The 12,039-nt window shown below is 36.7% G+C and overlaps 1 protein-coding gene across 11 annotated transcripts in view; it reads left to right on the top strand.

Annotated features, from left to right (window-relative positions):
- The window catches only part of ESR1 (estrogen receptor 1), a 305,928-nt gene that overhangs the window by 127,845 nt on the left and 166,044 nt on the right, over positions 1-12,039 (top strand). For all 11 annotated transcript variants that reach the window (XM_006915762.3, XM_015592380.2, XM_015592376.2 and 8 more), the window contains one exon: positions 2,030-2,220. In XM_006915762.3, the coding sequence (XP_006915824.1) occupies positions 2,030-2,220 (191 nt within the window). The remainder of the gene's footprint in view (positions 1-2,029; positions 2,221-12,039) is intronic.

Here is a 12,039-nt window from a genome sequence, read left to right as displayed (position 1 = left end):
CATAAGATATTAGTAAACAAACAGTAAAAAGATTTGAGGTGGATTGGGGATGGGGGGCAGTTTGGCAACATGGTGATGAAATGGAAAGGCATGGGCAACAGAATGTGAACTAGACGTGGAAAAGGCAAACCAGCGCTCTCTAAGGATATTAAAAAATAAAGAACTCCTATTTGAGGCTGCTGACCTAAGAGCTAAGTGATTTAGAGTGGAAAAAATGGCAAAGTCAGAGGCACTCAACCCAAGGAGCCAGTATTTTGTGACTGTTATGGCAGGTGTAGTTTGAGAACCACTGCCACAAAATTGTGGACAATATTAATGAGTGAGAAGGAAAGAAGGGGGTTGTAAAATTTGAGCTGAAAGGAAAGACAGGGCTTATGAAGTGAAAGTCAGTGTGGTCTGGCTATTTGGGTGGGGATTGGAAGCAGAAAGCTTGAGTTTCCTGAACTGAGACCCTGGGAGCTCTATCTTCAATTCACTTTATTTCATCCTAGTGTTTTTTTGTTTTGTTTTGTTTTGTTTTTATCTCATAGGAACCTTCACTCTACCTATCCTTCTAACATCTTTCTACTTCTCTCATTCTCTTTTTCCCTATACACCCTGGAACAATTCCATTCATTTAAATATATATTGAGTGCAAACTACACATCAGGCAAGTCCTGGGCTCTGGCCATATGCCCCCAATTCTCTTATACCATCTTTATTTGGTTGCACCTAGCAAATCCTGGATTGATATAATTTCTCCTCCTATGCCTGGTTAGATGAGAGATGAAAACTTAGTCTCATCTACTACTTTCCTTACCTTTTTCTCCCAGCTTTGAGGTGTGTTCATTGAGACTGTTCCTTGTACCTGTGTTTTTAATCCTGACTGCTCTATTCCCCCACTGTGTACCCTCAACCATTTCCTCTTTACTGGCCCATTCCTTTCAATCTACATGAGACCTTCTCAGGTCTCTTTCATCATAAAAATCCTTATTTATCTTTATTTTCTTTAACGACCATCCTATCTCTTTTCTTCCCATTCTTGTCCAAGTTTTCAAAGGAATGGCTTTCACTCATTTTTATTTTCTTACAGTCCACCCACTTTTCCACCCACTGAATTTTGGCTCGTGCCCACACCGTCTACTGAAACTCCTTGCTAAGTATCTTCTTGGTCAAATCCAGTTTCACTTTACCAGTCCTTGTTTAATTGGACTTTTATGTCCCATTTGGCACTAGTGATCACTCTCTTCTTCTTAAGTTTTCTAGTTCCTGAAAACTTTTTACTTCTCCATTTCTTTGGTTCTCTCAGAACTTTCTCGCTGTTACTTCCCAATTTTCTTTCTGGGATATGTTTCCTTCATGAAGGCTTTAAACATTGGCCTAATCATCTGTGTTCTCTTTTCATTCTACATGCTTTTACAGAGTAGTTTTAGATATTGAATAGTATCCTCAATTATAGTCACGTTATAGAAACTGATATCCAGGGTTGCCTGGTGACAATGATGTAAAAATGTGAATTAGCTTTCTACACAAGTTCTATGTCGTTCATCAGTTCACCTGAGTTTCAAATGTCCCAGATGTTTTATATTTTGTTTCCTAAAGACTCTGAATGTGGTCTAGAATTGGAATGAGCATGGGTCTCTAATTGTTTTGAGTTAATTGGGAATTCCTGAAAAAATTGACTAAGCCAATTAGAAACCAGCTAATTTCATTTTGTAATTTTCTGAATAACATTCTGGTGTAGGCAGTCCAGTTTTTGAACAAGTTTGCAATAAACAATTTTCCTTCAAGGTTAATATAACAGGCGAACACCTTTTGCTGTGACAGACGGCAAAGGTAATGAAGGATTAGCTTACATTATGATTCATTATTTCAAAATGTCAGAATAAAGTGAATCTGCTGCATTTCCCAAGCCTCTTGTTCTTTAGAGGAGAGTGGGTGTTTTACTTTTCTAATGTTAATGGATTCACTGTTTTTTTTCCCTCCCTTCTTTCCTCCCTCCTTACTCCTCCCACCCCAACCCTTTCTTTCTCTCTTTATTTTTTCCCAGGCCAAATTCAGATAATCGGCGCCAGAGTGGCAGAGAGAGATTGGCCAGCACCGGTGAGAAGGGAAGCATGGCCATGGAATCTGCCAAGGAGACTCGCTACTGTGCAGTGTGCAATGACTATGCCTCAGGCTACCACTATGGAGTCTGGTCCTGCGAGGGCTGTAAGGCCTTCTTCAAGAGAAGTATTCAAGGTAATAGTGTGTTGAAAACAACATGTTCCATTTTTGATCCTGAGAGGGGAAGCAAGTGAGGAAGGAAAGCGTTTTATACAGCTACTTGTATAAAACACTAAAACCCAGTAGGTCTATTAGTATCTTTGGTAGAAACATGGAGAAAAGACAGGCGCTGAGGAGAAGGAATTGACAAATGGCAGGGCAGTTGTGGCTGAGTAATTATGCTTCGTTCATTTGGTCAGAGCATCTCTACAGGAAGAGGGTTTCAATAGCTGTTTTCAGAGATGTTGTCTGTGCCCTGATAGGGGATGGCGAGTGGATATTTATGTATTGCTGGCAATAGGCTTACATGATGTAGTGTGATATTAATTGTCTATACACAATTACCTCTCTACCTTGGCTTTGTCTAGGTGAGTATTCTGTTCTGATCTTTGCTCCAGACCAGTTCTGATTGAACTTGTTCTTCTCTTGCTCTTCTTCCATCTTTGTTGTCTCAATGAATGATATGACCTTTTGCTAAAATGAGAAGGCTTAATAACCGGCGACTTGTAATAGGGTCAAGTACCTATCTGTACTTTATGAAACAGCTATTAGTACCACCCATAGCATTTCTTTCACCTGTCTGCCTTGATCCTTTTCTTGTGTATATTTTACCAAGTATAGCTTCTTTGATATACAGCCAGTTACATTTTATTTCCGCTCCAAGAGTGTTTATATTGTTGTATTAGAGGATACCCTGGGGGGAACATCAATCACTTTTACTACCTAAAATATCTTTGCTAAAGATCCTTTGTTTGACAGGCACAGAGGTCTGATAGCAGTTTAGGCTCACTGAATCTCTTTTTGTCTTAACAGTGGAGCATTTTTCTCTGTTCTTTTTCCTTTGTCTTTTAAGCTTAAGCAAAGCTTAGTATATAAATACTAAAAACATTTCTGATGGAATTTTTGTATGACTTCCTTGGTGGAAATACAGACTTAAGTAACTTGAAGTACAATCTACTGATCGAAGAAGTGATTCTCCTGGACTTTCCACTGCTCTTCACTGCTCTGATATGGGATTCAGGTAGAGAGGACACACAGTATTTATTTTTCCTTCCATTGCCAATGAGGTGGATTTTTTTAAAAAAAGATGTTCTTATCTAATAGAGTAATATGTGAGGTCAGTTTGGTTCATTTAAAAAGCATCGTTTTGACAATTATTACTTCCAACATCTTTTAGAAATCTATTGTGAAACTTGAACTTGTTTGCTGGATTTTAATAAAATTAATGATATTCTCTGATAGTAAAATTTTGTTTCTATATAAACATATATAAATATGTATACATTTATATATAAATATATATGTTTATGTGTATATGTATATTTATGTATATAAAATATACATATGTGTATACAGCAACATATATTATTTAATTGTACTTGCTGATTCTACCTTAATTTAGAAAAATGATATTTATATTTTGGTTTAAGTTAGTCAGTATAAGCCCTTAAAGATCTTTTTATAGTCATGTTTATTTGTAGTTTTACTTTTTATTTGATTTTATATAATCTAAAATATCATTATTTACTCTAAGCTCTTAATTGGGTGGTGAAAAATTATTTGACAGAGGTAGGATTAGTGGATTGGTTAGCCTACAAACTTGGGCAAGTCATTTATCTGAGACTCAGTTCCCTCATTAGGAAAAATGATTTAGAGCAGCAGTCAGCAAAGTTTTCCTGCAAAATACCAGATAATAACTGTTTTAGGCTTTGCAAGCCATACAGTCTTTGTTATAGCTATGCACCTCTGGCTCTGTGATGTGCAAGAAGTCATAGACAAAGTGCAAATAAATGGTGTGTGACAATAAAACTTTATATCCAAAAACAGGTAACTGACAAGAACTGGCCTGCGGGCAATAATTTGTTGACCCTTGATTTAATTGATGGGAAGGGAATAGATGTTTCTAAATCTAATATTTTGATTATTCATATTTATTGAGAACTTACTCTGTATTTGTGCTAGATGTTTGAGTGAAATCAAAATATGGGTAAGACAATCTAAAATTCCACAAAATTTAGAATTTACTTAGGAAATTTACTGGAGGAAGCAAAGGTAATTGTTCTCATGATATAATTAGTAGCTCAGTATAGATGTCGTGCTACTGCATTACACAGATAAGGAAAACAGTAGATGAATGTAAGAGAAGAAAATATCATCAGTTATATATGTAAAATTACTAAGATCGAAGCTAGAAATCACCCTACTCCCAGAAACAATGGCAATATTCTCACAAATTATTTTTACCATATTTATTTAGCACTTAGAAATTTACGATATAACTTCACATAAAACTTAGTATTGTCTCTAAGAATTAAAGCATCAGAACAGGAAACAGAAAAAATATATACTTATAAAAAAATCAATGAAAGAAATGTGAGTTTGTAAAAATAAATATTTTATTGCTATGGCACTAAATCAAGTTCAAATATTTAAAAAAAAATTCTGCTTACTCTCTGATACGTAAAATATGTATCCTATCTCTATCGTGTATATACAGACTAAATAGTAGGATTTCATTGTACTATAAATGGTACTACATAAATTGCGTAAAAATGGGATTTCTACCTGGCATCAGAGACCTTTTCATCATGGTATGAAGTCACTTAAAAGAGATGACTATTAACTCCAAACTTCTAGAAGAAGCCTAGAAACAACGCAGAGTTATTAATTTTTAGAGAGAGGGAGGGACCTTAAAAATGATTAAGTTCACAAATTCATTTATTTGTTCATTGATTGCCTCTACTAGGTAAAGCATTGTGAAAGGCCTTGGAAATATAATTATAGGAAAGACATGGTCCTTGCCCTCATAGAGCTTATACAGTAGTGAGAGAGATGGACAAATAAACTAGCAATTCAAATTCAGTGTGACAAGTGTCAAGGTGTGGGTGAGTTCAGGGTCTTACAGGAGTCCAGACTTCACTCAGTCCTGGTGGGGGTGGAATCAGGCTCCAACAAAGTTTCCTGATTTGAGATTAGGTTGGGAGGATGAGAAAACTGGGGAAAATGAAGGAGGAGGGAATAAATGTTCTGTCATAGGAATGAGCATATGAGCAAAGTCAAGGAGGTAAGATAGAAATCAGGGAGTTCCGTGAATAAAGATTAACAAAAGCTCATTTACCATTAGATTAAGAAAAAGACATTCTTGTGCCATGTATTTATTCTTAGACTGCGTAAAAACAAAATAATTTATTTTCTTTTTACTTTAATGACATTTCCATGTATTTGAATTATTCGTGCAGGTTAAAAGAAACTATCAGAGCAAGTTTCATGATTTCTAGTCCAATTTTCTCATCATAGCCTTGATAACTTGCAACTAAAAAGTTTACTGAACTTCTTTGGCTCTTTATAAATCACACTGCTCCTCAAACCTATTTAAGGACAGTGAAGAGTCTGACATACAGGTAGAAAGTTCTGAAGATACTGTAGCTCTCCCTGTTTTTCTTGTTACTTAAGAAAAGAGATAGAAATGAGTATCCATCAGATTACTCTACTGCTCTAAGTGGCTTAGTTGAAGAGGTAAAGTGTTTGACTTGAAAGCATACAAATTTTCATCCACTACTTGGTGTAACAAACTTGATTACTCAAGAAATTGAGTAATGGCCTCCAGTTGAACATACTTTTTTTTCATTCAAAGCAATGTCAAGGATGCTACTTAAGGCAGAAGGGTGAAATTCGAGATTCTATGAATTTATTAATCATTGCAGATGAAGAAGCAGCAGTGTTCCTTAAGATATGTGGTTGGCAGAGACTCTTGGATGAGTTATATAAGCAGATTTGGTTATAGGCGCAGCAGCCAGCTACCTTTGAGTATTATTCCAAGAAAAAAAGACTCCACTGAGCTCACCGATTTTCTTACATATTATTTCAAATGGTCATGAGGCACAGTGGAGGCTTAAGCCTATCTATTTACCTTTATCTATGCTGCCACTTCATATTCTCTCTTTAAGGCATGTGTAGAAGATGCTTAAAATTAGGTCAAACGACATGGCCCAGATAGGTGTTGCTTTAAAAGTTAGCTGAATCCAAGAGGACATGGTTTCAGGGTGGAGTCTGATCATGGTTCAAGGTAGTGGGAGCCTTAAGTCCAACCAGGATAAGTGAAAGCCTGATCCACCACCTTAGAAAGCATCAGGGTGAGACACTCCAGCACCCTGGATAGCTCCTTCAACCACTGCAGGGAGTAAGCAGACTTCTTTTCTGATTTTTAGGTCCATCTGGCTGACTCTCTTTGCTTTGTAGAGCTCTATTAAGAGAGACTTTAGCTCTTTTGTGCTTAGGGACTCACTCTTTTTTAACCAAGATAGATTCGTTTTTATCTTCAGCTTCCTGTCTCTAGTTACCTTTCGGCTTGACAGGTGCACCCATGAATGGAAAAGGCCAGAGGCTGAGGAGAAATGGAGGCTGTGCTCTCATTCTATAACTATCTTGTCTCTGGAGCCTTTTCAGAGATATGGCTCAAAGTTGAGATCCTGGCAATATGTGGACACAAAAGTACTAAATCTTTGGTCTCTGTGTTTCACACTACGCCTCTCCAGTCTAGTCTCCATGCAGTGGCAGGAGAGATCTTTTAGATAAATCAGATCTATGGCCTTGCTCTTAAAACTCTCACTGCACTTAAAGTCCAGATTCCTTTCTACGGCTTACAATACTCTACATGTTCTTCTGCTCATTTCTGCCCACATTCTCTGTAATCCAGTCACATTGGCCTTCTAGAACTTTGCCTGGCACATCAACCCTGTTCCTTCCTCAGGACCTTAGCACACGTGATTCCTCTTTTCCGTTTGCTTGCAACACCCAGATCTTTACTTGGCTGTCTTCTTGTCATGCAAGATCACTTTCTCAGAGAAGCCTTTCCTAATTCCTCTACCAAAAGTAACCCTACAAACCTTTGCCCTTAGATTTTTTAAAATACTGTATTACTCTGTCTTATCTTTCTCTAAGGTCTTTAAACCCTTAAAGCTCTTTTATTTATTCTTTTGGTTGGTTATTGTCTGTCTGCACCAGGTACCACCTCTCCTAATTCCTGCCCAGTCTTGGGTATAAGCTGAGCCAGAGCTGATTTATGGTCCGGTCTGCTTTGTTTGTCTCTAGAGCTCCAGTGCCTCTAGCTGTGTCAGCACACCTCTGTTAAATAGTGGAATGTGGTAGTCAAAAGAATAGTAAATGAAACCTGCTAGAGGACCTCAGAGAAAGGAGAAATTCCACTGGGTAAGGCTAGCAGGAGAATCATGAATGCAAGTAGTATATTTAATATAGGCCTGGAAAGAAACAGAGGATTTTCATAGGCAATAAGAAGTTTGGCAAAGAATTCTAGACATGTGAAATAGCATAAACCAAGATACGCTCAGTGGAAATTGAGTGAAGCAGCCGTGAGAGAACAGAGAACTTATTGTCCTTTCTCTGCCTCCTTATTTCACCTCTTCAGTTCTCTGTAAGTTGGCACTGCCCAGTGTCTGAAATCTTTGGTCCTTTCACTTTCTTAATTTTTTCTCTGCCCGCTTTCTTAGGCAATCTCATACATATCCATTTATGGGTTGAATTGTATCCTCCCCCCATCTATGTTGAAGTCCTAACACCCAGGACCTCAGAATGTGACCTTATTCAGAAATAGGGTCATTGTAGATGTAATTAGTTAAGATGAGGTCATACTGGAGCAGGGTGGGCTTTGAATTCAATATGACTAATGTTTTTATAAGAAGAGGGAAATTTGGACAGAGACAGGGAGGAGAAGGCCATGAGATGATGGAGAGATTGGAGTAAAGCATCTATAAGCCAAGGAATACCAATGATTGCTGACAAACAGTAGAAGCTAGAAAGAGACAAGGAAAGATTATTCCCTGTAGGTTTTAGAAGGAGCATGGCCCTGCTGACACCTTGATTTCATACTTTTAGCCTCCAGAACTGTGAGATAATATTTTATGTTGTTTTACGTTTCTCATTGGTGGTAGCCCTAGGGAACAATATTTAAGACCTAAATTGTTTCAACTCTGCACATATTTCCCAGATCTGGCCCTTGCACGTCTCCACCTGATGTGAGTTACTTCTCCTGGTAGCTGTTTATACTGGTTCCCTCACCATTCCCTCAGGCACCCATACTTAATACCATGGAGTTCATTATCTTCATCTTTTCTCTTTGCAGCCCAGCTGTTTCCCATTAGAACTATTGTGTAGTTCTACTTAGCCTATCTCTTAAATGTATGTCCATCCCATTCCCATTACACAGAGTTAATCCCATTAACTTTCACCAGAATCATTCAATAATTTAATTTTTCCTTTTGTTTTCTCCTTCATTTAAGCCATTGGCTTATTCCAAACCATTCTGTGCACTGCCAGTCTGTTCATATTCTAAAAGCAAATCGCTAATCATATCAATACTTTGTACAGAATCCTTTAAAGACTTCGATAGCCCATGGAATAATCCTTAGACAACCACTCAAGGATTTCCACAACCTTGCTCTAGCCTGTCTTTCTAGTGGTCTTAAGGTCATCGTTTCTACTTCTGAAGTAGACTCTCTAGACTGGACAACATGCAGTTACTCAAATATGACCATTCCATTTCTTTGCTGGAAATTTCTTCTTATCCCAGTCCAAAGTTACTGTCATCAAACCTCTGATGTTACTGGGGAAGTTTTCTCTCTCCTGTGGGCTTCTGTGTTACTTTGTTTCCATTGCCTGACATTGCAGGTATTTGTATACACTGAAGCTTTCCCTTACCGACTGTGAGCGCCTCAAAGGTAAAGCCCAAATCAAGGCTTCAAATTAGAGGAGTCACTCAATGAATAAACAAAAGGATGAAAGGAGGGTTAAGATCAGTTTGCTTTAGGCAACACAAACCACTACATTTTTCCAACCATGGGGGAGAGATGACAAAACAGTCTTAAAGATTGACCTTCCAGAGACATATGGAGAGACCAGGGCGGGAAGAGAATAGAAGCATGAAGACTAATTTGGCTGGTATTGAAATACCATAGACATACGAAATATCTGGACTTTTTGGTATTTGTGAAATAGGAAAAAACAGGAATAGAATCAAGGATACTATAATGAAAGAATTGACATTGTTTTAAGAGGTATTTCAGAAGAAGAGTATCTGGAAAAGAATGGAGTTAAAGAGGTTCAAAAACAGAGAAAGAATGATGGTATCACCAGCACTTGAACTGGAAAAATCAAGAGAAAAGCCATTTAGAGCGGGGATAGGGTAAGTTTAATTCCAGATGTATTGAGTTTGACATGATAGTTAGATACCGAGATAGAATTATCTGGCAAATTATCCGGCAGCTACAGAAAGAGAATCAGTATTTTGCAGACAGGTGAGGGGATTTGAGTCAATTTCCTCAATTAATTTTAAAGAAATTGATGAAAAGAATGGTTTAAATACTTTCTGGAGGCCATCTGTTATTAATAATGGAGAAATAACTCCAAAATCTTCCCCTTGACTCTCATAATAAAATATTATGAGTTCTCTGGATTTTACCAAAACCTTATAAGAAACATTCTTATTATTAAAAGTGTATGTTTAAGGCCTTACAAAACAGGAAAATCACAAATTAGCACAATAGGGCCAAACGCTAGTCTCTAGAAATTTATAATTTACAAGAGAACATGCTGGTACTAACACATTAAGCTGTACAAGTAGTAAACTGCAGGAGCAAATATAAGCATTTTTATGATTTTCAAAAAAAGGCAAGGTTTTTTTTTTTTTTTTTTTTTACAAATTATTCATACTGTGGAAGTCTATAGACATTTTTTCTGACCTGGAGGTTGCCTAATCCTTCCATTATTTCTACTTTTATTTTTCATTCTGCATCCTGTGGAAATAGGCATGTTGTGCAACAGAGAAATAAGGCTGTCGAGACTGAAAGGCAGAAGAGTTTTACTGTGTACACATATGCGCTACCATGTAGTTTTCACAAGAAAGCATTTATAATGAAACTTTTCAAAAGAAAGGTCTTACTCTTAGGTGTTGGTAAATTTGCTAGATGTTTGGTCCCTGGTTCTCATCAGAGAAAAAGAAATATACTACCCTGAAATTCAAGACCTGAAAACCTCCTTCCATGTAAGAATGTCATCCCCATTTACTAATTTTAAGTGCTGGTTATTCTTTAATGCTGCGATACTAAATTTAGATGTGTGTGCATACATGCAGGCTTGCATTTGAAGAAGGGCTCAGAAAAACACAAAATCATAGTCTTTCCACCTGTGAAATGACAGAGGTTTTTTTTTTTTTTTTTGCCTCTGGCCAAGTAATCTTTATCTTGGAGATAATTAAGACAAAATGCATCTAACAAATAAAATCAGTATAGAACCCCTATTTCTTGGCAGCTCTTATGGACACAGCTGAAGCTTTCAGAGGTCTTTAAAAACCATGGCAACAAATGCCTTTGAAGGGTAAGCAAAGGTTCCAAATGTTTTTAATCGCTAGTGTTTTTTATGCTACCACTTCAAGCATTCTTCTTCATGTTTTGTTCATCTGATTGAAATTAAATTTCCAATTTCTCTACAAAGTGGTACTGTGTCTGTCATGTCATTGACTATTTCCATTAAAGTGGTAGTATTTGAGCCCATATACAGTGCTTAAGCTGATCAACAACTCCATTAGAAAGCCCCACTTATGAGTGGCAATAATTTCACACAAAAATTATAGATAGCCTTTAATGGGCATATTTGCAAAAGACATCAACTAGCTCTCAAAATTACATGCCGACTCTGTCTTTACAAAACCTGCCAATGGTGGTCCATGGCCTAATCCTGCCTAAACGTCTCTCTCCTTCTTGGAAAGATGCTGTCGATACCTTTAAAATGCTACGTCTCTTTGAAGACAATGGCCTGTTTCTCTGATATTCAGAGAAAAGTGTGCATTGAGATATAGGTTACTCATGTCTGAACTATACACTACACTTTACTATTTTGAAACTATGTATAGAGGTTATACCTGCTTACTTGACTGAAAAAATAACAATGTACAAGAAAAATCTATTTTGTGAATCTACAGTCTACTTTGTAAAACTTTTTATGTTATTATGTTAATTCTCTACTCAAGTGTGAGTTAGAGAGCAGATTTGATATTTTTAAAGAAAAGAAATGCTTTACTTGAGAAAGAATATAGTGGAGAAAGTATTCCTACTATTTTCTCTACATTTACATCTTCCTTTAGCTGAAATAAAAAGATTTTTATCTCTTTAGTTGCTAAGAAATTAAGGAACAAAGAAGAAACTGATTTAATTATTCAGTTATAATTTTTCTCTGTAGTAGGTACAATTCTCTTTATTTTCTTTGAGAAAGAGTACATGGATTTAAAATTTTATCCAAACAAATATCATATTCATCTGGTTCATTTGGCAGTTTCAAAATCATGGCTTAGGAAGTAGGGAGTGAATGAGTAGAGAAATCCTTAGATCATCACTCAGGGCAGAGTGGCTAGATTACAATTACAATTATGCTTATTTATAGCAATCAAAAGCTAAGTTCGATGATTTAAAAGAATGGCTGCACCACTTTAGTGTAATTCATTAAGCAATGTGCACAATATTTTCCTTAAACACTAGAGAAGATAAATTACAGTTCTGAAGATAATCAAAATTCATAATTATTTTGTTCCTTTGACACTTCAGAGTTATTAATAAGGAAATTCATTTGAAAGATATATAAAAGTGCCTTTGCCACTACTATTAACCAGTGACATGATGGTATATTATAGTCACCGTGGAGATGGTCCTTCCTTCCTTCCTTCCTTCCTTCCTTCCTTCCTTCCTTCCTTCCTTCCTTCCTTCCTCCCTTCTTTCCTTCTTTTTTCTT

Source organism: Pteropus alecto, unplaced genomic scaffold, assembly GCF_000325575.1.
Source record: "Pteropus alecto unplaced genomic scaffold, ASM32557v1 scaffold176, whole genome shotgun sequence".
In the NCBI taxonomy this organism is placed as follows: domain Eukaryota; kingdom Metazoa; phylum Chordata; class Mammalia; order Chiroptera; family Pteropodidae; genus Pteropus; species Pteropus alecto.
Note: the sequence above shows the minus strand (reverse complement) of the source record. Positions and strands in the feature narration are given on the sequence as shown.